Raw genomic sequence first — 26,524 nt, forward strand, 5'->3', positions numbered from 1 at the left:
CTTAAATTGTCAATCTGCTACCGACACTAACGTTACAATATCTTAAAAGAACATTTACAATTTAATATTAGACGTCATCTTTGAGTGTGCCCACAGATCATTCGTTGGTAACGATATAGAAGCCATTTTTGTTTCCTTTCAAGGAACGCCATAAAGAGAAGCACGCTTAACCTGTTTAAAAGTACAAAAATTAGAGACAGTAAGCGTTATTGAACAGGCGCGAGGCCTTCATCACGGTAGAAGAAATAAGACCTATATTCGCAAAATAAATTGAACGGAGACCATGTCAGTTCGATCCTTTTTAACGCTTGAAAAAAAAAAATTTAAGCAACATTCACATCAAAAAATTGACTAGAGACGTGGATTACTGAGCCAATATCTTTGATGGTTGATTAAAAATTGACGGCCCCACAACAGGAATACATTTCTTCTTAACCCTTTAACCCTATAAAGGGGCTTTTGATTGTTAAACAAATTCTCCTTGTCAGCACCTTAGGAAATGTATAGAGAACAGTATGGAGAATATGCATACTGATGTTAGGAGGTAAAGGGTTAATGGAAGAGTAAAAGTAGAGGAGTATACCTGAAAGTGTTACATGCAGACTCTCGCCAGCTTTGAGTAGAATTCCACCAGATTTGAATTCAATTGAGAGCTGTTCAGCATCCTGGTAAAAAAAAAAAAAAATAGGTAGATAAATAAATTCACAATGAACTTTACTTCAACCTTCCAATAGCGTTCTACACTGAAGTCTTCTCCTAAAAGTGAAAAGATCTTAATCAAAATACCTGAGCTACTGTTGTGGCCAGAAGTTCGTTACTACCCCCGGTCATGCGCGTTAAAGCAGAGGTGGCACGTGACTTGAGAGTAAGTTGTGATAGGCGTAATTCTCCATGATGAACACATAGCTGAAAAAACAACCAAAAGAAAAGTCAGGAAACCTTTTTAAGTGGACACTGAAGTCTAGACTTCACTGTTTGACAAGCGAAGATAAACGTCCCTGTGCACCTGTCTGTGTTCTGTCGAGTGAAAACAAACACAAAATCATCGAAAGGCTGTGTTTGTTTCAAACCCTTGGTTATGTTGGGGATGGCAAAACAAAACTTCACACCACAAAAGTTTCATAATATTTTACCTCAGCAGTTCCATCTCTCATTTCGTCATTTCCCTTCTGTTTAAACTGACCCCAAGCAGTGCCAGTAATAAAAAAGCCACAGAAGTTTGACGGATTAATTCGCGGTGCAAACCCAAGGCTGATCACAGGGTTCCCAACCTCTGACAACTTCCAAGTCTGGGGAAAAACAATTCAAGAAAAAGTGAAGACTTACGTTTACTTACTTACATTCATGAAAAACTCCATAGCAGATAGAAGAGTCTCCGTAGAGTGCTTGAAGATTTTTTAAACTAGCATCAAGCGAGAACAGAGCGATTCAGAATTCAAATCGTATGTAATTCCCTTAAAACCGTCCCTGCTGTAAAGTTGAAACAATAATTTAACATAACTTGTCCCACGTATGGTTTTCCCGTGCAATGCACAATGAGCCCGTTGTTACTCAAACACGAACGACCAAATACACCCCCCTAAAAGGCTTCCTTTCCAAGAAGGCAATTGAACATTTCACTCGTAGATGTGATTCATCATACGGCAAACAGGTGATAACGATATTTCTTACACGACTCGGGCAGTCAGAGGGCCAATAACTAAAATCAACCAATCAAAATGCTCTATTGTCGGTCCAATATTCTCTAAGTATTGGACCGGTCACTGTCCCGAATGGTCCCGAATGATACCGCACTTGTGTCCCTTTGAACTTCAGTCGAATAATAAATCTCTTATTAACCAAGCTTGATCGGGACCATACTGGAAGAATATCGGCCCTCGGTCTTTTTTGTACGGACCTCGCTGCGCTCGGTCCGTACTGTTAAGACCTCGGGCCAATATTCTCCCAGTACGGCCCTCGCGCTTGGTTAATAAGATATATACACTCATCAGTAAGGAGGCTTAATTTTCATGTCAGACCGAATTCTCTACACTTATCAACAAAAAATGGAAAACAACTACACGAAAATTACCGATTAGATCTTGGGAGCTCGAGAGCTTATACCGAAGTCGACTGCGTTGATGGCGATTTTTTGGAGCGCTCGATGAAAACAATAGTAGCGGAGTCGGGAAAACACTTAGCGGAGCTCCAAGAGTCTCCTGTCTTCTCATCCCAGACCTCTCGAGGCTCCGTCGCTGAACACTTCATAAAGGCGCGCACAAAACCGCCAGCTAAACAAGTATTTATGGGATGTTTAGACCTAGCGATGGTGAAGCACTCCATACCTGACCTGAAGCTAGCTCAAATAAGGTAAAAGCTGCCATTGGTCGGACGTAATGGTCGCCGCACTCGATCTCGTTCCAAGGACTGCGGCGAGTTCCGTCATACTTTTCACGGGTGTCGGTCAAAACTAAACCAGAAAAGAAGTAATGTGAAGTAAGAAATCATGCCAAAAAAAGACTAGTTTAAGAGTTTTGGAAAAGTCGCCCATTCCGAGTGCAGACACCCAAACAGGGCTACCAAACGGGTAATCAAACGACAAAGAAATAGTCATTACCCCTGAGTGCAGTGGTGTCCATCGACTGACTCAAACACAAGTGGGCGTATTCGTACTCCAAACCGGTCCAGGCTCCCTTAAGCGTAAAAAGGAATAAAATACATTGGATTCAAAGGACACATAATTCCTCAATTCAATCGTCGCCGTGTATTCTTAGCCTGCTGAACAAGCGTAATTCATTTGCGATATTCAGGCGACCAAAGTCAAACGCGAAGCAAGCAAAAGGAACGTGCAAGGGCAGGAATACACAAAAAATTTTTTTCAGTTTGCGCTTCTTCCCTGGCGCGCGACTCGCTCTTCGTGCTCGCTTGCCTCCATTCGAGTGGAAAAAATGGCGTCTGTTCTGCAGGCTATCTATTCTAAGTGATGATTGCGTGAACAAGTCTTCCCAAACGTTAGTCTCTAATGAGTAGTGTCCTTATGTTTGAGGCCTGTATAGCAAAATCCACCCTCTACGACTAAGGATTGCGGGACATGCTAAGAGCATGATACTGACATCAAAAGTCGCGTGACAAGCGACCCGACAGAGAACCTCGTCTCGCGTCATTCAATCCTTCTATCTCGTGACAATAAGATAAACCAGTTACATCAGAGAAAGTCTAAGAAGATGAAAGCTCTCATATAAAACAAGAGAACGCATCACCTATTGAAATCCGGCAGGTGCGCGGAAATCTAAATGAATTCTAAATAGGTTAAATGCACGACTAACCTCGCTGCTGTACCGGAAGGGATCTTCTGGTGGCGATCCAGGCCATCGGCAAATGTAGAGTCCGGCGTCACGCTGATCAAAGAACTTCCGGGGTTTCTGGTCCTCTGACAGATAATTCAAATATGGCGATACTTAATCTGATTACACCAGATTAACTTAATTTAATTTAATAATAAGTTCTTATATAGCGCATTAAAATTGAACTCTATGCGCTTATAATATGCGATAATAATGTGAAGCAACGTCGAAACGTCATCAAATAAATTACAAACTTTTATAAGTTTTACAAGTTTAGAGAAGTTTCTATGCATTTTAATAAAATTCTACCGTTGAATTTTGCAGACAAATGTTTCTGCAAATGTCTTCTCATACAAAACGATACTTTTAAGTACTTTCAAGTAAAATTTTTATTGAAATTAAAAGAAAAAGGAGATAACAATGGGGCACTCGTCAAGGTCTATTAATAATGATACATGTAGTTTTTGGCAATAATAGGAGATTTGAGATGAGAAGTCTTATATGGATATATGTGGATAAATATGAATTGAAACCAAACTTGCGACAAATATCAGGACTGAAATACGTGACAAACTTTAAGTTTTCAGGTATGGTACACCTACACTAAATGTGAAGTCAGCGGTGACATTATTGGACAGATAAAGAGTTATATTGTTAGTGCTCTCCAACAACTGAGGCCAAGATAAATTTTATTCTAACACTCAAATTACGTCGATTGTTACGACCATTACCATCATTACTATCAGTAACAATATTTACATTATCAGTATCATTGTTCATTTAACCATAACGTCGCATTCTTCATAGCCGTACTCTAAAATGTCACACAACACTCCTCTCGACTCTTCTTCTGGGGGTTTTGCGTGACATTCCAAAGGACAGTTGCAAAGCAGACTAAACATGAAGTCTAGCTAACACACGTCGCGTTGGAAACAAAGGAAGACCTCCAACAGAACACCATCTTCATTAACTACAATTTGCAATACCTGGAATAAAGGAATCCACGTGATTTCTTGAATAAATGTTTTCCAAAGTAGACTTGACATGTTCCTTTGGTAAAATATCACCGAGCTGCAAAACATATGCCCACCACTGGCCAAGCAAACAATCGACGAATGTTCCTAGAAGGAAAGAAAATAGAGTCAAGCTCATCACTTCTCTAAAAAAATATTGTCACGTAATGCACCTGCCTTAGAACCAAAAATTTACTTAAGAAAGTCACCCTACCGTCAGCAAGCTCCGCTTTTGGATTCTCTGGATCTAGCACCTACAAGAAAAGAACGGATACAATTAACCCTTTCACTTCCTAGATCTCAACAGTGATTCTCCTTACTGCCTGCTATACAATTCTTAGGATGCTAGTTTGGAGAATTTGGTATTGGATCAACTATTTATCCCCTTATTGATATTTTTCTTGATTCTCATCACTTTTCTGCTTGATATTGTATTGATTTAGTAAGGAGAAATTCTGTCTTGGTCACTCATAAGAGTGAGCTAAAACATGACAATGCAGAGGTGAAGTGAAAAAGAAAGGGGAGAAGGTCTGATTAAGAAATTTTTCCGTAGTTTACTTCGTCCGAGGGTCTTAATCCTTGCCTCGTTTCACAAAGGAGCCCTTCAACAATACGAGATGTAAAACAATGCATTCATTCTCTACCATGACAGATTAAAGAAAGATTTTGGGTAACCTCTAAAAATAATCAAGTGGAGTTGTTGCTTGATCCTTTCAAACGACTTAACAAAGTTTTGCCTTTTTCGCATTCCACTCTTATCGACGACGCGTCCTTTTATACACCACGCGCATTAAAAAGGGTCTCCTTTTGACTAGGGTATCCCTGTATAGTCCAGGATAAGGTGGGGGAGTGGGGTATGGACGTTTTCCCTTGTTCCTCTTTCCTTAGTGATCAGGGGGGATAGGAACAAAGACTCAATGAACAACAAATTACAGAGACAGAAAGCAAAGCATATCAGGACATTTAGATGAAATTCACTAATATTCTTTGGAACAAATCTGAATGGATTGCAACCTCGTTCTAAGGAGGAGGCTCTCAGCTTTGTCATCCCTGGGTCATTATGAAGTGCCTTGCACACTGAAAGGTTCTTCTTGTGAAGGGGCTTACCTGTGTGTACCATTTTCCGTTTGTGTAACAGGCCTTGTCGAGATTGGCACTCCCCAGTTTGAACCTGGCTGAGTACTGATCGGCAAGGTCCTAAAATGATCAAAACAATTGATAAGTTCAAAGCTTTCCTAGCTAGGTATCTTATGTTGAACAATTGTAGACGCCTTCCAGAAGTATTGGCCAGCGAACAAGCCATTACCATTAGCGCTTCGGCAAGCGTGTTTCTTCGCCGGCGGGAACGTAAGAGACCTTGAGCAACGCGAACCGGCAAGAGGTCTGCAAGGGGCAATCCCGACAAACTTTCCGCTTCCCGACTCGTCTCAAATCTTCTCGCGGACGGTGATACACGCTTATAACGCGGGCCTGGGGCCTGTTTCTCAAAACTCCCACTAACTTTACGGGCCCGAATTTTAAAGCACAGAGAAGCACTGCCTGTTAGTAATAGTAACAGTAATCAAAGTTTAATGTCTTTACGTGGGGCATGGTTACCCATATTGCCCGAGCCAGAAGCTCATGTATGAAACGCAAGACAACAACCCACCCATCCCAACCCAGGGTAGGACATCCATCACACAGTAATCTCGTGCGTGGGAAATTAACGTCTCCTACCCCTAACGCTGCAGGAGACGGGACCTCCATTTATTCGTCACTATCCGAGAAGATTAGAATATCTAAACCATTTCTTGATGTTATAGAAAGGCAGCATATTCTTCTCAATTATTTTAAGACCTTGAGTGTTGGTCCGCCCGGGGCCCGAACCTTCGACCTCCCGCACATCAGTCCAGCGGTCTATCCATTGAGCTAACCGGGAGGCGGTTATCTTTATAAGTACAACTTGTTTCTTCAGTTTACACGTATAATTTTCAAAACTTTTGAAACCCTCATTCTGAATGAAAACAGATCAACTTTGCGAGCCCATTCAGTTACCGGCACCTTCGAGAAACGGGCCCTTTGCTCGCAAGCTGAGAAGCATATACAAGAATGTCAATAAGTGGGTCAAGGTTCCCTAAAATAGAATCTCCTTACAATACGGAGGCAAATCAACTGTCATAAATGATAATTTTTTTCATTACAGTCAGGGGTAACAGTGTACCCGAGAATCCTTTACACCTCCCCTCCCCTCCCCTTTCCAACCAACCTAGAGTGTTTTAGAAAAAAATTGAATATATCAACAAAGATGAAACGGTAAATTGGCCACCGTTACGATTATAAAAGCTGACGTTTCGAGCGTTAACCCATTTCGCTCCGACGAAGGGCTAACGCTCAAAACGTCAGCTTTTATAATCGTAACGGTGGCCAATTTACCATTTCAACTTTGTCGATATATTCAAATTATTTCGTTACCCCCACCGACGCAGCCCCAAACAGTTTCTTTAGAAACTATCGGCCTTGTTTCAGAGAAAGTTTCATTTCCTGGACATGTGTGCTGTCTTTACCCTTTTATTCCCAAGAACTGATCGTTAGTTCTCCCCTCTAACTGCGACATATTTCCTCGTAAGTAAGTAAGGAGAATTTGGTGCTAAATCAAGATGACTTCTACCTTATAAGTTTGAGCATTCTCATGACCAGTTTGCTGGATCATGTATGGATATTATAAGGAGAAATTACCTGTTAATCACTTCTGGGAGTTATGGGGTAAAGCTATGGAAATACGGGAAAACGGGAAAAAGAAAACTTTACTGTACCGATTCTTTTTGAAGTTTAGCCATTTCCTCTGCAGCCCTATTACACGATAAAAGGAAGAGTGGATCAGTTTGGGACAAATCCATCTGAAAGCTGTTTACTGTACCAGTTCACTTAGCAGTGAGATGCGACAAAGACTAGTCTTTATCTAGCGTGGACATTTTTAACGATAAACGTTTTTACACCACAACTTAAACAAAGGCGGCTACTAACCGGAGTGCGCAGTGGTAAAGGCAGCACGTGAATGTGTTCACACCGTAGAAAGCGGTGTCGTAAGTGTTAGGCTGGGGGGTACGAATCAAACCTGTAAAAAAAAAAAACAACATCGACAGAATGAAAACTCTCAAAAAAGTGACGCACGATATCTGTTAACCCTTCACACCCTGATATCAGTATGCATATTCTCTATACTGTTATTTATACCTTTCCAAAGGTGCTGACAAGGAGAATTTGTGCACCAATCGAGAGCCTGTTGGTGATCATTTTCTTTATTCACCTAACCTTTTAATTTGATTCAAGGGAGACAATGAAAGGAGAAATTAGAAACTGGTCACTCTTAGGGGCTAAAAAGGTTGACAAAATTTTCAATAAGCCAAAAATACAACTACTGAAAGTGTTGTTAAGTATTTTTTTTACCATCTCCAGTATCCAGTTCCCCCATCCATCGTGCCATGATTTTCTTAACTGCTGGCCAAACGCCGTCAAACCACTCTTGAGAAGCTCCCTGAAGAACCTGCAGTGATGGAAGAGAGGGGCCGCAGTTGCATTTATCTCATTAGCCTTTCGTGATCAGATTTGCGAAATATAAGTTGCCTTATAAATAGAGCAGTTTTCTATTGAGTGTTGAAACACCAAAACCAAAGTTATCCTAGCAACCAATCAGAACAAGGGTTTACAATATCACTAGCCAATGAGAGCTCAAAGTAAACACAAGCAAATTGCTTATTGCCAATGGGAACTAAAGTGAAAATAAGCGAATTGCTTTAAGTGCGAGAAAACGCGAATAAACAAGGTGCGATTGTTTTCAGCTAAGCATCTGATTGGTTGAGAAGATGGCGCGAGTGTTTTGGACCAATCACAGAGCAAAGTGTATCAAAACCAATGCAATCCCATATTTCTTTCGACACTCAGTTGACAATAACTCTAAGAAGAGCACGGAAAGAACAACTTGTAAAAATATGCCTGATATCTCCAATTTTTCCTTAGCAATCCGTGTCAATCTTAACCATCTTTAGACATCCTTGTTCCTTCTTGCTTTATTGTTGTCTTTTAAGTACTTAACTATCTTCCCACGGAGACGCTCGGTTAGAATCTAAAATATATACCTCTCTGTAGGCTTTCAACACGGTTCCAATTTCGCCATCAACGCATATCGTGGTAGAGGCGGGGTTAACGTCAGTGTAGTTGGGCCAAAAGCTCCACAAGCGTCGAAGTTCAAGAGGCACAGTGGTACGGCTATAAAAAAAAATTTAAGAAAACGACACTTTCTCGAACATATTCGAATTACCAGTGAGTGTTTATAACCTACACGTACCTAATCACTTATCCGCACTAGAATGGCTTTGTGCTTCGAAAAAAGTAAGTCCTTCTCGCAAAAACAACAGCAAGAATGCATTTTCTACGTCTTTATTAGCGTCTACAAGGTTAAGAATTTTTTTGGCTTACTCTCCTGTGCCTGGCAACGGGATACGTGTTTGCCGCTTCTCGGCTGCAGCGCTCGGCACCAGCTCCAGGTTTTCCCGCGATTGGCAGCGGCTCAGTCAACTTTTCCCGCCTCGCACCTTTTGCAAGTCAAGTTGTTGCGTTTAACACTCGTTGCATGTTCTCAACTCGATTTACTAATAGTTACCTATGATGATAACGTGCTGTATCTAAGGCAAAGCGTACCTCGGTATGATAGCATTGGGAGCTATCTGCTCTTTCAGGTCAAGCACTCTCATGGTTCTCTCCAAATCAGGGAAACATCTGATGAGAAAACACAAATTCTTAAGCACTGTCAGAATACACTTGAATAAAATTAACATAATTAGTGCCGGAATGAACTGAACTTTTTCAGGCGTCATCTCCACATCACATTCAAATTGTTTAGAAAAGTTACAAGTCAATCACACTTTCGATGAGAGTGAAATAAGGAAGATAATATTGCCATGAATTCCAATCGCGAAGCTGCAAAAGAGATCGTTTCAAAGTGACACAGACATTCGCAAAAATTAGACAGTTATAATGTCGCAGAACTTACTTTGCAATGGCCATTTCGTAATTAAACACGTGTGTGCAATTGAGTGGGCAACAACCTGATGACATAGAATATGAAATCAGTATCAAAGTTTCACAACTTAGTACCCACGCAGTTCAAATGACTCATAAATAATATCCTTGGTAGTTTCTTCGTCATCGTCTTGGCAAAGTTAACTCGCAAGCAGGTGTCTTGAACAGAGACACCTTACAGAGGAGAAGGAATTCAGCAAAAATTTCAAATTTCTCCTTCAAAAGTGGACAACAACTTAAAACGTGTGTTGATGGTTATGTTTATGTTGGAGAAGTGAAGTAAAATTTAGTTGTGGAGCAAAATTCAACTGTGTCGAAGGTAAATCTGAGATTTCTTTAGTTCTGCATTACCTCCTTTCGTGATTGGTCCAGAAAACTCCGCCACCTTATAAACCAATCAAGTGCACTCTAAATCAAGCTGCGATTTGGTCATGCGCATTAACCGCACTTCAGAAAGTTTGCTTGTTTTCAGTCATTAATCTCGCGGGTTCTTTTTAAAAACTTCAGTTGCTTCATCTCTCGTTGAGCCAACTTTGATTTTGGTTTCATCAAATACAACTGAAAGCGTTTAAATTAACTCACCTCCAACCTTGCTACATCCTGAAAAAAGAAAGGAAAAAACAAACAAACAAACAAAACAACAGAAATGTTAAAACATTAACGACAGCATTCATTCAATCGAATTCAAGTTGAAAGATCAAACTCGTTATGTACTAGCAAACTCTCTTGATTTCAACTTTGTCTACTATCTGTAAAACTGAACAAAGAGTTCCAGAATCACTTCACCAAACTAGAATCTACTAAAAGTATTAAGACCAGACTTCTCGCCGGCTTGCGGTGCTCAAGAAACGTACTTTCATTTTTTCTCTGGCCAAAAGACAACATGTTGGGTTTGAAAACTGGTATTCACCACTTAAAGCTTAAAGAGTCTGATGAGCATTTCCTTTATTATAAAGGCTTTATAACCCATAGAAAATTAAGTAAGAGAGTCTGGTTTTTCATCCACCGGAAACGTCTTCTCCCGTACCCTCTTCACCAGCATGTAAAATAATGTATCGATACTTTTCAAAAGAATTTGTATGTTAATCAGTTCTACCTTCAAATCCATAAAGATTGCCATCAGCCAACCACATGCAAGTGGGAGATCTATCAGAGAAATATTTTACCTCGTGTTATATATGATTATCATTTCGTATTTAGTTGATTCTTGTTAACCCTTTACAACCTAACATTAGTACACATTTTCTCAACACTCTTCCTTATATATCTCCAGTGTTATAGAAAAGGATTTTGTTTAACAATCAACGACTTTTTTAGGTGTTAATCATTTCCTTTATTCTCGTGATCTTAGACGCAAGTCATTCTTTGGGAATGTAGGGTCAAATGCAGCTTCTAAACCCATGATTCTTTTCGGCACCAGTTTCAGCCAATTTGATTACGTTTGTCCAAATGTGCGAACGTTGTAATGACTAGGTTGAACGTTGCAATGACTAGGTGATGTGCTTTTAGGCTGTCAAAACCAAGTTATCGCACACGAGTTACAAACAACAACACCAAACAGTAATTAGGTGATGGTGTTTGAAAAGCGTATAACACTTTTGTTAAACCTCAAAATAGTTTGATAACTCAACAGGATACCCCTACTTGATTAAGCTTTGTGTTCGCGGAATAGACTCGAAGGCTTTGGGCGGGAAATTAGCGCGCGGTCCGCCAGAATTGATCCTCTTTCGCATGCTCGACGTTTAACCGCTGTGTTACCTACAACTGGCGGGAAGTTTTCCCTCGCTTCTGTAGCTGCAAGTCAAATGCGCGCCCTCAGCACCCACTTCAATTTTTACAACACATACAGCCCTGGAAGCTTTAACTGCGATCCACAAACTTTCATATCCAACCCACCTTAGAGGAGATAGCCTTCCAGCAGCACTGTCAATTATTTGCCACGGCAATGTGGAATCAAACATTGCATTCATAAAGTTTCTGGTTAATGATGTTAAGAATCCCAAGTTGGCAGTTGTGTAGCACAAAACCTGAATCACAAACAGTGGAGGCCATCGTCGCGAAAGCATAAACTTACAGGTTGGGTGAAAGAAATACAAACTGAACTCTGTTCATTAAGGTAATAGTATTTCGGATTTTTCTACAAGGAGAAATTTACGCATGACTGCATAGGTGCAGGTTTTTTTTTTTTTTTTTTTTTGAAACAAAAGCACCAACTACATGACAACGATAAAATGTGTGCCGAGCACGGTTCAAAAAGGAATTGGAATAGTCACAAACTGATTCCTTTGAATAAAGGGGGTAAGTCTCTAAAAAAAAAAAACTGTGTTGCTGCGTCGGCGGGGAGTTTAACGAGATAATTTGGTTATATATTTGCTTAAAACAAATCCGTTTCTATTTAACAAGGTAACTTTAGTTTTATCAAATGAGTTGATAACTTAAATTGGCCAACGCAAAGTACTAAACAAACTGAAAGCTTGGTGTTAGTGCTCTCACCTCGTTAATGTTCTTCCAGAACTTGACATACTGGTTGCCAATGTAAAACTGTGTGTCGGGATCGTGTATACCAAAGGCCTTCTGGCTCCAGTTTACATATCTGTCAGAAAGACAGGTAAAATATTATAAAGATAAATGGAAGATATCACACTGGAAAAATGTGAGGTCCACTACCATGAATGCGATGACAACATGGGATCTCATGAACTTGTGTATTACCTAAACGTAATGTAAATATAACCACTTTGTTATCTTAGTAAGTAAGTAAGCTTTATTTGTTAGAGCAGGTCAGTGGTGGCCGCAAAACAGCTGATGTGAACCTGCTATTAACCCACCCATCCCACCCCAGGGGAGGACATCCATCACATGGTAATCTCGTGCGCGGGAAATTAACGTCTCCTACCCCTAACCCTGCAGGAGACGGGACCTCCATTTATTCGTCCCTCTCCAAAAAGACTAGAATATCTAACCATTTCTCGATGTTATAGAAAGGTAGCATATTCTTCTCAATTATTTTAAGACCTTGAGTGTTGGTCCCGTTGGCGCTCGAAACCTCGAACTCCCGCACAACAGTCCAGCGCTCTATCCATTGAGCTAACCGGGAGGTGGTTGTGTTTGGTAATCACATGAATTATAGCAACCTATAACATTTTAAATATTTGTTCTCTTTTTCAGTCCACTTGAATTTTTTCTGCTATCACTCAATGATTGTAGGCCACAACTGGCCACGTTGGAAAACTTTGGACTTAAGAGTCCTTTGTATACACTTGCACAGACATCCAACATGCACAGTGTACCCACCAGTTAGTCAATCAATCAATAAGTTGATTAGTCAATATAAATGAAAACATAACAGGCTTCTGATTGGTTGCAAACAAGGGCATTTTTTATTTACCACAAGTGCAAAAATGTAACACAAGTGCAAATTACAAATGGCCCGTGCACTGTCAAAATTTTGTCTGTCTTGACCTTCTGCACGCTTTTTTAGGTATATTATTAATAGGTAATAACACCATTTCTTGTACAATTTGGTGTAAATAAGCACTTGTCAGTTGTAAAAAAATGCACTTGCCACACAGGCTCATGCAATTTGTTTTCTTTACAAAATTTACTTGTGCCTTTAAATAAACACCAAATTGCACTCACAATTGCATTATTACCAATACTAATACTGCATACCTGTGTGGAAAATGCCAAGCCAAGAGAAATGTGAAGGTCTGAAATACAAATGGGTTGCGAATAATTGAATCATTAATGGATTTGAGTTCAACCCAGTTTGATCTTCTGCTCATAAATAATAGTACAAGGGCGTAGCCAGGGGGGTCCTGGGGTGCCTGTGAGCCCCCCCTTGGTAGGCCTTCTTTAAAGGAAACAACCTACAATATTCAGGTGGCGAAAATGCCATGACAATATCTTGGCCGTAAAAGCCACTGTTGAAAAACAAATTTTTTTTGTAAAGTATTTTCATCAACGGCTCTTGTATTTAGTTAATATGGGCCTTCATGCCGCGATAATACAACTGAGCCCGCTGATATACACATGGGAGAGCAGCGGTGTAAATGGTGAGTAGCCTCTGTGACCCCCCCTTTGAAAAATCCTGGCTACGCCCCTGTAGTAATAATAATAACAATGGTGGTAATAATCAGGGGATGTAATGGTGGCACATCAGTGACGAAGCTCTTCCTCTACTGTTTTCAAATTCTAATTGGAATTTGAAATTTGGGGCATTAGCCTTTCATCCTATACATAAACAAGCTTTTCCTAAAATATATTAAGAATAACACTTTTACTGACATTCTCTAGTATCTACTCTGTTTTTGTTTTAGAGAAATTAAAATTTACCTCTGATTTGTTGGGTGGTATTTCTCTCTCACAACAAACAGCTCCATTCCAAGTTTTACCCATCTGTAAAGAGACAATCATGATAAATCTGTTCCTGATCTTTTATCACTCTGATAATTCAAACAACTTAAAAAAGTTATACATAGAAACTGTGCAAGATATTTCAACAACATCAGTGAACTGCACAAATTAAAGGGGGGAGGAGCGAGGAAGAATGAATCCATACAAAAACATATGTTGTACTTAAAATTGAAAGGTGACTGTAACAGTCAATCACAATGGCACTTAGGAGAACAATTTTCATACACCTCTTCCAATACATATCTTATTAACCAAGTGGGAGGGCTGTACTGGGAGAATATCGGTCCAAGGGCCGATATTCTTCCAGTACGGTCCCGAGCAAGCTTGGTTAATAAGAGATTTATTATATCCCTGAAGTTCAAAGGGACACAAATGCGGTATCATTCGGGACCATTCGGGACAGTGCCTGGTCATACCTGAAAGAATATTGACCAGCAATAGAGCATTTTGATTGGTTGATTTTAGTTACTGGCCCATTGACTGCCTGAGTTGTGTAATAAAATATGTTATTAAATCCATCATGAAACAAAAAAAATTTTATTAGTGAATACAATTAAGATTAGGGCAAATTACCTACCACCAGTTTGGACAGGACACACAGGGAGGGAGGGTAAGTGGAGGAAAGGTATGGGTAACCTGGGATGGACCAGCATCCTGATGACCGAGAAAAGCCACCATACTTCAAGTCACAGTCTGGCTAGACAGCTCATTCGGCTCAGAAGCTCAATTATTACACTGCACCTTTACTTTAACCAAAGTGATGAGAATCACTTTGACCATTAAATTGTACCCTTAAATAAATTGTAAAGAACTTACTGGTGAGGCACCACACTTTCCTTGGCCAGGTAGTTCTGATAAGCTAAAATATTGCCACATCTCTTTTACCTCATCATATTGAAGCATTGTGGACAAATTGTCACCTGGCTTTGTCACCACTGCAAAACAGTGAAAATTACCATAATTATTATAAAAAAAGACAATGAATTGATGAGATGTTGTAATAGCATTGCAATTTGGTGTGCATAAATTTTAAACTTGGTTTTTGGCATTAAAAAGAAGTTACTTTTGAGTTTATTTAGTTTGTCTAGCATTGAAAAAAGAGAAAATCTCTTGATTCACTGCTGTATAATGCTCAAAGATACATCATCATGCACACTCTGAGTTTCTTAGTATTCTTCTGTTCAAAGCCTTTAGGGATTATTTTCTCTAATCTTTTCAAAACAACCACCAAATTTTCTTTTAAAGCTTTCAGATCTGAGATCAGATTTCAAGCTAACACTGGGTTATCTTTAAGTTAACCTAACTTTGAACAACTTGGTCCTAGATCAGTAAACTGACCCTTGCCAGTTAAAAACCTTCTCCTCTTCTCAAACAATTATGTACAAAGTACAGGAAAACAAAGAACAAATAGACTGAAATACTTTCAAAAGTCTTGGGCACTTATTTATTTTCCTAACAAGCTACATCAGTGCTCATCTCTCCCTTCCCACGCCCAATACAGTATTGATTTTTCTGTAAATAACTTTGGCAGAAGTTTAACTCTGTTTAGGGGAGAGGGGCACTTCTAAACCGATCAAGAACTTTTAAAAGTAAGGGATTAGTTGCAGAACCACAGGTAGCCACAGAATCCCCATTGACAGTACCTGAGATTGACACATGTCCATTTAAAGTACCTGAGATTGACACATGTCCATTTACAGTACCTGAGATTGACACATGTCCATTTATAGTACCTGAGCTTGACACATGTCCATTTACAGTACCTGAGATTGACACATGTCCATTTACAGTACCTGAGATTGACACATGTCCATTTATAGTACCTGAGATTGACACATGTCCATTTACAGTACCTGAGATTGACACATGTCCATTTACAGTACCTGAGATTGACACATGTCCATTTACAGTACCTGAGATTGACACATGTCCATTTGATGCACTCTGCTCTTCCAAGGATTGGTTACTCATGTCAATACCAAACAGACGGCTAGATGAATTTTGACAAAAAGAAAATTAAAAGGTAACAAAAGCATTTATTTTATTCAATGATTCCAAATGTGAAAACAAATTTGGTACACATCCTATATCTTAAATGGTACAATGTACCAGAGGTTAACAAAGGTAACTGGGTCCATTATTGAAAGAAAAATTATATCAATCAGCATTCCACTTTACTACCTGAAAGTACAAACTAAAAGCTTTTTTCAATGGTACCTGCTCTGCAAGAGACTGTTCATATTTCCACCATATCCAGGACAGGCAACTACAATACAAAACAAATCAAATACATCTCTCATCTTTATTCATGTAGTAAATCAAGTAGTAAAAAAAGCTAAAAATATTGTTAAAAATTGTCTTGACAAACTTTGATTTTTATTAATCTAAATTTTACATGTCACAAGATCTACCCCAACTACACTAGGTGTACCAATTCCATCAACTACACAAACTAGTGAACCAATTACACAGACTGCATTAATGTGTACTGCAACTGCACTTGAACAAATTCACTCCATCTGTGAAGAAGGTCTACCAGCAATCTTTCACACATGGCTCCTGATTGCCTCTTTTTGCTCAAAAATCGTTCATTGATTACTTGGTAGACAATTCTTAACTAGAAGCAAGAGAATCCTCTGAAGAATTTAGATAAAATACTATAATTCAAATATAAATTCATCTCTTTTTATCAGTGATCTGTGGTAAGATTGGCCTGATTATTTCATTTCAGCAAGATGAAGGGTTACCATTGAGTTCCACATAAAGAGCAACACAAAGACAATAACAAGAAGTTAAGAGAATATGTACATTTACTTCAATTTCTCCAGGTTGCACCCATGTAATTTCTGACAGAAAGAATTACAGGAACACATTAGTTAATCCAACAAATTCACACCTTCTGAAGTAATTGGAGTCAGTCCATCCCAGCCTGCAATGTTTTGGAGGGATCCCAGTAATGAAACCTAAAACAAGTTAAAGGACTGTTGTGAGGGTACATGTAAATGACCAACACAACTTCCAGTAAACCTCAAAGAAGTCTTTCTGATTTGAATCTCCTAAGAGCCAGTAAGGCAAGTTTACTGCATGATGATTTACCTTTGCTGCGTCATTTGACGAATTAGTCACAGTGTAATTTAAGATGATCACTGGTATTCCACTGTTCTTGGAGTCTAGAGGGATGCATGGGTTGAATGCCTCTAGGTGCACTTGGACAGGCACCTCATCACTCAAAACATCCACTAGAAAAGAAAAAGAAATCTCATTCATATTTTACAGTATGATCTGCCAGCAAGGTAAAAGATATTGCTGGTGGGAGCATTGGGAGGTTTGGGAGGGTCTCCAAGAATTGAAACAAGGAAATTGAAATGGAGGCTGTAAGTCATATAAGTCTACTACAAGTGGAGGAGTCACCCTTTCAGCAATAATTAATCATTGATATTGTTTTGAATGCTCTTCACAAAAAATTAATTACTCATTGAATAAATCCTAGTCCCATGCACCTTTCCCCCAGAAATTCCATCTTAGATATTTTGTTTCCCCCCCCTTAAAAATAAGAGCATTTTTTTGACCCCTCACATGTATTTTGCACCAATATAGCACTACATCCAGAGCATATCTCCAAATACTAATTATCAGAAATGCTACAGAAATAGCTCTATTTTGCTATCTTAAAGATTTAGTGAGCTACTACTTTTATTTAAGATAACCTTTAAAGGTTTCTTGCCTTTCAATTTCAAGAACTGATTATTTAAAATTATTGACTGACAAACCTTCTGCAATGGGGTATTTTGCAGTTACTTCTAAAGTTTTTACTCCTGGTAGTTCACCAAGGAGCTGTTTAGATCCATCTGGCACAACTACAAAAGAAAGTTGAATTGAGACCAGTAAATCTCCTTAGGTCTAAAATAGAGGGTATTATAATATTTATATGACCCGTTTGGCCCTGCTTGTGCAATCTCATTGAAAACCACAGTGAAAGCTGACATGTACAGGGCCGGATGGGTTGACATGAGCTGGTTTGGAAAAAGCTATCCAATCCTAGTGTACTTGTACAACTACATTGTTTGCTTTTGTAGCAAAAAACAAGTGACAGCAGTAAACAACAATTAGAAAGTAAGTCACTTTTTCAATAAATTGTCAGTTTCTAGTTCTGACTTGAAAAAATAAAAGGAAAAGCTCATATTGTAGAATCCTTTTAATGGTTTTCTCATGTGTGCAAGTCTGTGGAGGCGCGGCGGCCTCATGGTTAGTGTGCTCGACTCCAGATCAAGTGGTCTAGGTTCGAGCCCCGGCCAGGACATTGGGTTGTGTTCTTAGGCAAGAGACTACTCTCACAGTGCCTCTCTTCACCCAGGTGTATAAATGGGTACCGGCAATTTAATGCTGGGGGGTAACCCTGCGATGGACTGGCATCCCATCCAGGGGGGAGTAGAAATACTCCTAGTCGCTTCATGCTACAGAAACAGGAGTTAAGCACAGGCCTAATGGGCCGCTAGGCTCGTAAACAGACTTTACCATGTGTGCAAGTCTACTGCACTCTAATTAGGTTAAAACTACCTCTTCAAATTTTTTAAAACAAAGTGGTCATATGATAAAATGCCTTTACTGACTGAGTTAGGTCAAGCCAGACAGGAAAATATTTAGCTAATTTCATGACCCATGCACAGACCTTGCTGTGCTTGGTCTGTGGGTCATGACCTCAAGCCAAATATTTTCCTGTATGGCTCTCCTACTCAGTCAATAAGTATATAATATATTTTCCCAATGTTGGGACACAAGAAACCTTAAGCCATCCCCCCCCCCCCCAAAAAAAAAAAAAAAAAAAAAAACCCCAATTATGGCATCTTGGGAGATGTCCACTTCCCAAAATTATCCCATAAAGGAATATTATGTCCCAGATAATCCCCAGTAATAGGAAAATTTCCCATTTAATTCCCAAATGGGAATCTTAAAAAATTCCCTGTGATATGCATAGAGTTCAGAAATGGAGGCATTAAAGGGCTGCAGATTTCTCATAATCTTCCATAAAAGATTAGCCAACTACCATGGTCTGTGACATATGCTGCAGGAGTGAATCCTTTGTCATCATACCAAGTGCTGGACTGAAGAATGACAGCTTTACTCGAGCTTCCTTGATCCACTCTTAAGATACATGTAAATGAATGATACATCAGTTATCAAGTGGCTCAAATTTTTTTGATTTAAAATTTTTCAAACCGTCATGATTTTTGTTTTACTGTCTCTTATTCAGAAACAAATTTGAACAAGTTGGAAATGTATTACTGTGAAATTTTGAAAACCTCGAACACCAGAAATTTTTCTGGAATGTGACCAGGCACTCACAAAGCTAATTTCCTTGAGGTGTTGCAGTTTGCTTACATTTCCTGATCTCCCACCCCAAATCAAACCTGTGGGTTTCACATGTAACTGTTCCATAGTACTTATTTAACCCATAAATACTCTCAACTTACAGCTATTTCTTGGCTATCATATAATAGGGCTTGAAGAAATTTCAGTGTTTTCTGCCTCTAAGGTTGGAACCTCCCATCAAACAACACGTCAATAAACATTCTTAACAGTTATCTCCAGAGTCTGTGGTTTTGTGAGTTTGACAACAAACTTGGGAAACAACTGAACCAAAACAAATTATTTACAAACCGAATGGCAAAGAAAGAATCTGGGACATGAGCTACATGATTGACTGTGTTGGTAATCTGCCACTGGCGAAGACCCCCATCACCAGCTAACGCTATAGACCCACCACCTGAAAAAGCACAGAAAATATTCTTAGCCATCACATAAAGTTAAATTATCAAATAAACATAAATAATTATTGTCAAATAAAACTAACTGAATCATTAATTAAAATTTCCATATCTGACTACTCAAGCAAATTTTTAACATGGTCTGCCACAAGTGGCCCACCTTAATAAAAAAATACATTTTCATAGAATATTTGTTTTTCACATACCTATTGGTCCAAGGGGAAGAGTAACAGCTCTTAGGGCATCATTACTGTACTTGTACTCGCCCAGAAGTGGGTTGACTCTGACGAAACAAAATACATACATAGTTACATAGTTTTACATACATACATACATCTTTATATTTAACAATGCAGGTTAGAAAGATTGGCAAGACCGAAGTCCTGATGTGGACCTGCCTAATTACAAATTAATACAATCACAATAAAATAAATATATAATAAAAATTGGAAAAACAGGGTGAAATTACTTCTTAAATACAATTCTAATTAGATAAGTTACATACAAAACAATATTAAATTTACAATTAAATATACAGAAAGTCCTTGTGTTTCATTGAAACACAGCAGGAACCTTTGGCAAAATTTATACTATTGAGAAGATGCTAATTTGTTAGCCTTAAGCTTAATCTTAAACAATCTAAAATGACACTAAACTATGTGTTCTTCTGAATGAGTGCTGGGTTTGAAGCAAAACAATTCTTCAAAATTTTAACTCATTTAATTTAACAAAATAACAAGCTACACCAGTATGACAAAACGACCTTCCGATCTACTTGACATCATGGTCAGACTAGTTCCCAGTCCTTCCGAACACTATGAACCCTTTTTAAATCACAGTATGTGTGTTATGAGAAAGGTTTTTGAAACTCAGATGTGGTAAAGGTACATGTATGTCAATTGCATCAGACTGCTTTTCCTAACACATTCTGCAGATAGACAAAAGGCAGAAGATAGTAGGGAAAAAATATGACTGTGTAAATTTTGGGCATGAGAGTGATAATATGTACTTATTAACTAAGTGGGAGGGGTGGACAGGAAAATATTTGGCTCAAGGTTTATTTGGTGAGTGTGACCCGACAGGTCATATCATGTTAATAAATGTTATGCTACGGAGAGTGATCATAACCTAAATTACAGCTTTTCTTGGAATTTTCACTATTATTGACATCGTGACTCCTTTGATTGTGGTGCCATTTAATTTTGTATGCAATTCACACTGGGAAATTAGCTGGCATTTTACTGCTGTCTGTGCTTGGGGAGGGGGGTGGGAAATTTTAACCTGCCTGGCACAGGGTGAGGAATTTGAACTGTAAGTATCCAGTCTTTTCTGCAGAATACATTGTCTTATCATTTAATATAATGGAGGTGTTTAAAGGAAAAGAGTTCACTTTTGTGTGGGCATAGCCAGAAAAAAGGATCTACAAGGTCTGATCTTGGCTTTAAAAAAATTGATTATCTAATCCAGCACTTGGGTAGGGCATTTTAATATAATAATTTGGATATATCAACAAAGTTGAAATCATTTCAATTTTTTTTCACCTTTTTTTTTTAGTCGGAGCCCTTCCGCTCTGACGAAGGGCTAACGCTCGAAATGTCAACTTTTGTAATCGTTACGGTGGCCAATTTGCCATTTCAACTTTGTTGATATATCCAAATTATATCGTTACCCCCACCGACACAGCCCCAAACAGTTTCTTAACCATCAGCCTTTATTCATTTTAATATAACTTTGGCCCACAGGGCAGGTATTTGAACAAACCAATCTTCAAAAGTTCAAATGCCTAGGAAAAGCGGGGGATGTTGAAACATTAAATTGATTGATGCATTACCATGACGGTTTTTACAGTGTGTATTTTCCTTCTTTCTGACCAGTAATGAAACAGTACATTTGAACATTCCTTTGAACTTTCTAAAACCTTGTTGTGCTTACTTTTTCTCCAGGGGGCCACTGATAACACTTGGGTCAGGAGGGAGTGGCCTCAAAAATTCACAGCAGGACGGTTTAGATTGTACACCTGCACAACAACTGGTGGGCTTCTACAACAAATCACATCAATTCATATATCAAGTTAGAACAACTTGTCTGAATAGTTGCCAGTCTCGGGCGAGATCTGACCAAACAACATGGCATTCATTCATCCTAGATACGCTGTGATGCTGCAGTAATCAGTACTGTTGGTAGTTTTCACTCATGTTAAGCAGGCACCTCTATTAAGACAGTGGCAGATCCAGGGGGAGGGTCTGGGGGGTCCAGATTCCCCCCCCCAACAGACCTGACGCTTACAACTTAGAAACTGAAATTCTTACATTGACAGGATTGTATATCACTTTTTAACTGGCTGATCTTTTTAATGAATCTAAGTAAACAGTACTGAAGCGGCCAAGGAATTATAACGTGCAACTGCAACTGGTAGGAGGGGGTGTGGGGGGTGTGGGGGGTGTGGGGAGAAGTAATTTGCTTCAAAAGTCCAACAGTCCCTTCTGAACCAAATTTTGGACCCCCCAATCAAAAATTACTGGATCCGCCCCTGTAAGAGGTCACAGTCTTCCATTACTGACTCCCAACAGTCTAATTGTATCGTTCTCTATTAGGGGAACAACTCAAATAGAACTAGGAATTAAATTTTGAGTAAAATTTAATCCATGTTAATCTCCTGAACAAATGTTAGTAGCATTTTTGAGTGAGTTTTCATACATTAGTATGGGGAAAAAAATGGTATTTTTTATAATTTTTATCAAACTCCACTCTGTGGTTACCCCACCATTCCCCATGGATGATTGCTAATACAGGTTTGATTGTCTTTCTCATTTACCATCTACTTTCAAACTTTTTTACTGCCCTAAAATCAGTTGTCACATCTACTCACTTATTCTCCCTTACGTACCGCCTACTTCCTGACCTATGATTACTGACATACCTTAACTTCTTTACAACAGCTTGAGGATTTAGCCTTTCCCAAAGGAAGAACATTGACAGAGATTGCAGATCCACCTTCACCATTATTTACATGTCTGTTTTCCAACACTTCCTTCCATTCTTGCTCTGTGTTTCCCTACATTATAAAATAATAGATGAATGAATCAGATATAGACTGTACAAACAATTTCTGTTCTTTTTCTTTCCCATCAAAGGCCCTCTGAGAGGACGGCCTGCTATATATCCTCTTTAAGATCTGGTGAACTTATTATTTTTAATGTTGAATATTAAAGGTTAAGACAAGCATTGATCACCAAACATACAGGAGGCAGCCACCATATCAGAATACGATTCATTCTTGCATCTTCAAAAACGCCTTCTCCATTTATGATAAACTATGCCAGTGCAAAATGGGCACAGCAAAAAATTTGAACTTGTAAGAACAATGTAACTGGGCTAACTGTAATTGCATGCACCTGCCCACAACACAATAACATAAATATGCACTGCATATTTTTGTTATATGCAATTACAGTTAGCCCAGTTACATTGTTCTTACAAGTTCATATTTTTTGCCAGATAAAAACATACCTTTACTTCTTTAAAACAACTTGAAGATTTAGCTTTTCCCAAAAGAAGAACATTGACAGAGATTGTAGATCCACCTCCATTTTTATTTTCATGTCTGTTTTCCAACACTTCCTTCCATTCTTGCTCAGTATTTCCCTTCATCATAAATACATGTGGATAAATTAATGACATGAAATGTACAAAAAATTCCATTTACTGTTCAAATCTCTAAAAACCATACAAAATTATTTTACTCTCCAATAGTAAAACCACAGGCCACTTCCCATTTCTGAAAACCCTCGCTCTTCAAATACAGTATCCTTGAGTTTTCCAAAATAAATCTTTCTTCATGAGTGTTTCCTACGTACACTTGCTTCCTTGGTTACGTCACATTTCATATTTTCGTGTTCATTTTTTATGCATTGTTTCTATTCTTTGGTAGAGCTTCTTCTGCTGTAGTTTTCTTGTTGCTGTTTTCATTATGTTTTAGTCGTCGTAGTCGCTATATAATCTTGTAAGTTTCGTTATTAACATCATTTTGCCTGTTTTATTTGTACTTCATTTTGCTTTCCTATTCTGTATATTTCGCTCATTTATGTACATTTTCCTTTAGTGAATCGTTAGTAAAAATGCGAATCTCTTTGGCTTGTGGATTTTGACTTCAATCAGTTTTCCTACTCAATGGGTTGCTATTCTCAAGCAGGTCAATCCATAGCAATTTATCAAATCTTCCTTTGTCTAACTCAGTATACTAGTGGACTACTAGGATTTGAGCCATAATCTCTGGACATTAGGTCCAGCATGTTAGCTTAATCTTGCTTTGAACAATGGAGCTTCAATGGCAGTAATTAATCGTCACTTATTATATGGTTGTGTCTCACAAGGACTGGCAACTACCAAATTCATGAATTTGATTGGCTGAAATCAATATTGAAAGTGGTCTAGATTTTCCCATCTAGACTGGCATCTAGACCGGTCTAGGAAAAAAAGATACAAAGAGTATAAAAAATTGGCATGTAAGACACAACCATGTAATAAACATCTTATTAACCGAGCTAGGTTGGTCTGTATGGGAGAATCTTGACCTCCGTCGCTGGTACAGACCTCACTGCGTTTGGTCTGTGCTAGCGACCTCGGTCAAGATTCTCTGGTACAGACCTCCCACTTGGTTAATAAGAACTAATTAAAAAATAATTACTTACAAATATAAGGTCACCCTCATCATCAAAATAACTAAATGCCAGTGAGTCAGTGATTAACAGCTTATCCTTCACCCATTGCACAACTTCTTTCCATCTGAAATAGGAAATCAAAAGGAATTGTTTCGTCTGATATAGGAATTTTTCTAAACTTTGTGTGTGCGAGACTGGATCAAGACCTCACCTTTGTGCTGATCCTACAGAACCTGTCCTAGATTCCTAGCAAGAGAGTACTGATGATGCATTGCAGTATGTCAGCCTTTTAACTCCTAATATCCGATTGTTAATTCTTCCCTCAAACTGCCACAAATTTCCTCGTAAATTAATTACCCGAATTTGGAGTTTAATCAAGATAACTCTACCTGATAAATTCAAGTATTCTCATCACCTGTTTGTTGGGTAATGGATGGTTATTTTTGAGAGAAGTTACTTAAGGGAGTTAGGGGTTCCTAATGTTTCACTTCCAATGGGAATTATGCTATTTCTGTGGGAAACAACTCCTCTCCTTAACATGATAAGGTGAACTGGCTACAAATGAGTGATCAAGACAGACTTTCTCTTAACAATATCAATACAATGTCAAGAAGACAAGTAATGAGAATAAAGAAAAACATAAATTTGGGAATTATCACTTGATCCAATAACAAATTCTCTGAACTGCCATCATAACAATTGTGTGACAGACAGTAAGGAGAATCACTCAATTGAGATCTTGGAGTGATGACCCATCAAAGTATGTTAACAATGATCAGTCATCTGGTCTGTCTCGTGATGCATTCACTTCCAATGGGGATTGTGCCATATCCATGGCAAACTGCTCCTCTTGTAAACTGGTTACAGTTCAACTTGGGAAGCATCATGCTCCAATATGATTGGTTAATTTTCAATAGTACTGACTTAGCCAACCAATCGCAACCTTTGCAGATATATTCTTCGTGTGTGCGTAAATTATTATTAACACCAAGATAAACAAAAAAGCAAACTCTTGATGCAGTGAATAAGCAACAGAAAAAATTGGACTCATTAGTTGTAAACTTTAATTTGCAACGAATGGTGTGAAAGAAAGATATCAAGATAAACTAGAATCCATTCGATCAACACTATTGTCCTTCCTCGAAACCTTCCCTCAACCAACTAGTTCTCAGATCGGCTCCAAGTTCCTAAAGCTAACAACAAAGTGAACTACTTGCTACAAGCGGAACAACGATCTGAAATGAAATATCAAATTCCTGAAAGTTGGTCTAACTTCACGATTTTTCGACATACCTTACTGTGTGTGTTGTCTGATAAAGATGTGGCTTTTTATCGGTTAATTCACATCCGTTTTCATCGACAACATTTAGTTGAAGATCGAGTTTTCCCTCCAGCTCCATCGCAGTTTGTGTTCTGTCAGAACAGAATATCAATGTTGTGTCTGAGTGTATCTGCTGACAATCACATGACTCAGTTTCTTCGAACCCAGGAGCCCTCGATATTAGATTCCGTGCGTTCATCGAGATATAAATAGACTCGGATATATTATGCTCGAAAATTTGAGGGTTATTCCTGAAAACATGATATTATGTCCTGAATTATGTCCGTGATTTTACTTAAGGCTTTATTTAGTGATTCAAAAATGGATGCAATAAATAAATAATAAATAAAAAATACGTGTAATCAAATTCAATTCCGCGAACGTGTTTACTGACGTAATTAGCGCGCACAACAGGATTTTAATTAAAAAATCCTGTTGTGCGCGATAATGACGTCAATAAACAAGTGCCTCGGAAAAAAACAAACGCTTCCTCCGCGATTAACTGCGAAGTTCCTGCCAAGTTCTGCCGCGAGTTTCCTGTTCCATCCCGTTTAAAATAGACTTTTAGGAGCTCAAAGAGAAATGACATCATAAGCGTACACAGTAAGACTGTGAAGCAGCTCGCGCAATCAAATTCAATTAAACAAAGGTGGTAGCAAATGTGCTGATCGCCCTCCCAGATTGAGGCATGGAAAGGGAAAGTTTGTAGAAAAGCTGCTGCATAAAGAGGGATAAGAGGGGTGGGGTGGGGGTGGGGGATACATGATACGAGGTACTGTCTCTTTCTTTTTTATTCTTATTCCTGCTATTCACACATTGGAAGAAAAATACACAAGAACAGCCAAAGTCGGGGGCTTAAATGGTCTAAGGTCAGACAAAAAGACGTGAAGAATTTACAGGAGTAGAAGAAAGCTTTAACTAAAATAATTACGGTACAATTAAACCAAGAAAGAAAAGGTCAGTCAGA

At 38.7% G+C, this 26,524-nt stretch overlaps 1 protein-coding gene across 1 annotated transcript; it reads right to left on the reverse strand.

Annotated features, from left to right (window-relative positions):
• Positions 1-25,841, reverse strand: LOC111334156 (uncharacterized). Its single transcript, XM_088738217.1, has 36 exons — positions 25,530-25,841; positions 24,267-24,360; positions 23,086-23,220; positions 22,496-22,630; positions 21,508-21,614; positions 19,782-19,858; positions 19,469-19,574; positions 18,855-18,952; positions 17,581-17,667; positions 16,907-17,049; positions 16,707-16,773; positions 16,028-16,076; positions 15,724-15,800; positions 14,627-14,745; positions 13,730-13,792; positions 13,067-13,104; positions 11,888-11,987; positions 11,291-11,421; positions 10,491-10,540; positions 9,977-9,994; positions 9,366-9,420; positions 9,014-9,091; positions 8,452-8,581; positions 7,763-7,859; positions 7,340-7,430; positions 7,129-7,165; positions 5,444-5,533; positions 4,551-4,590; positions 4,310-4,444; positions 3,306-3,409; positions 2,597-2,672; positions 2,325-2,449; positions 1,134-1,289; positions 787-906; positions 584-665; positions 1-171 (listed from the first exon to the last, which is right to left on the reverse strand). Exons 1-36 carry the CDS (start codon positions 25,754-25,756, stop codon positions 167-169), a joined length of 3,342 nt encoding a protein of 1,113 aa, XP_088594343.1. The 5' UTR covers positions 25,757-25,841; the 3' UTR covers positions 1-166.
• Between the last annotated feature and the right edge of the window lie 683 nt (positions 25,842-26,524).

Source organism: Stylophora pistillata, chromosome 11 (genome assembly GCF_964205215.1).
Source record: "Stylophora pistillata chromosome 11, jaStyPist1.2, whole genome shotgun sequence".
NCBI lineage: Eukaryota > Metazoa > Cnidaria > Anthozoa > Scleractinia > Pocilloporidae > Stylophora > Stylophora pistillata.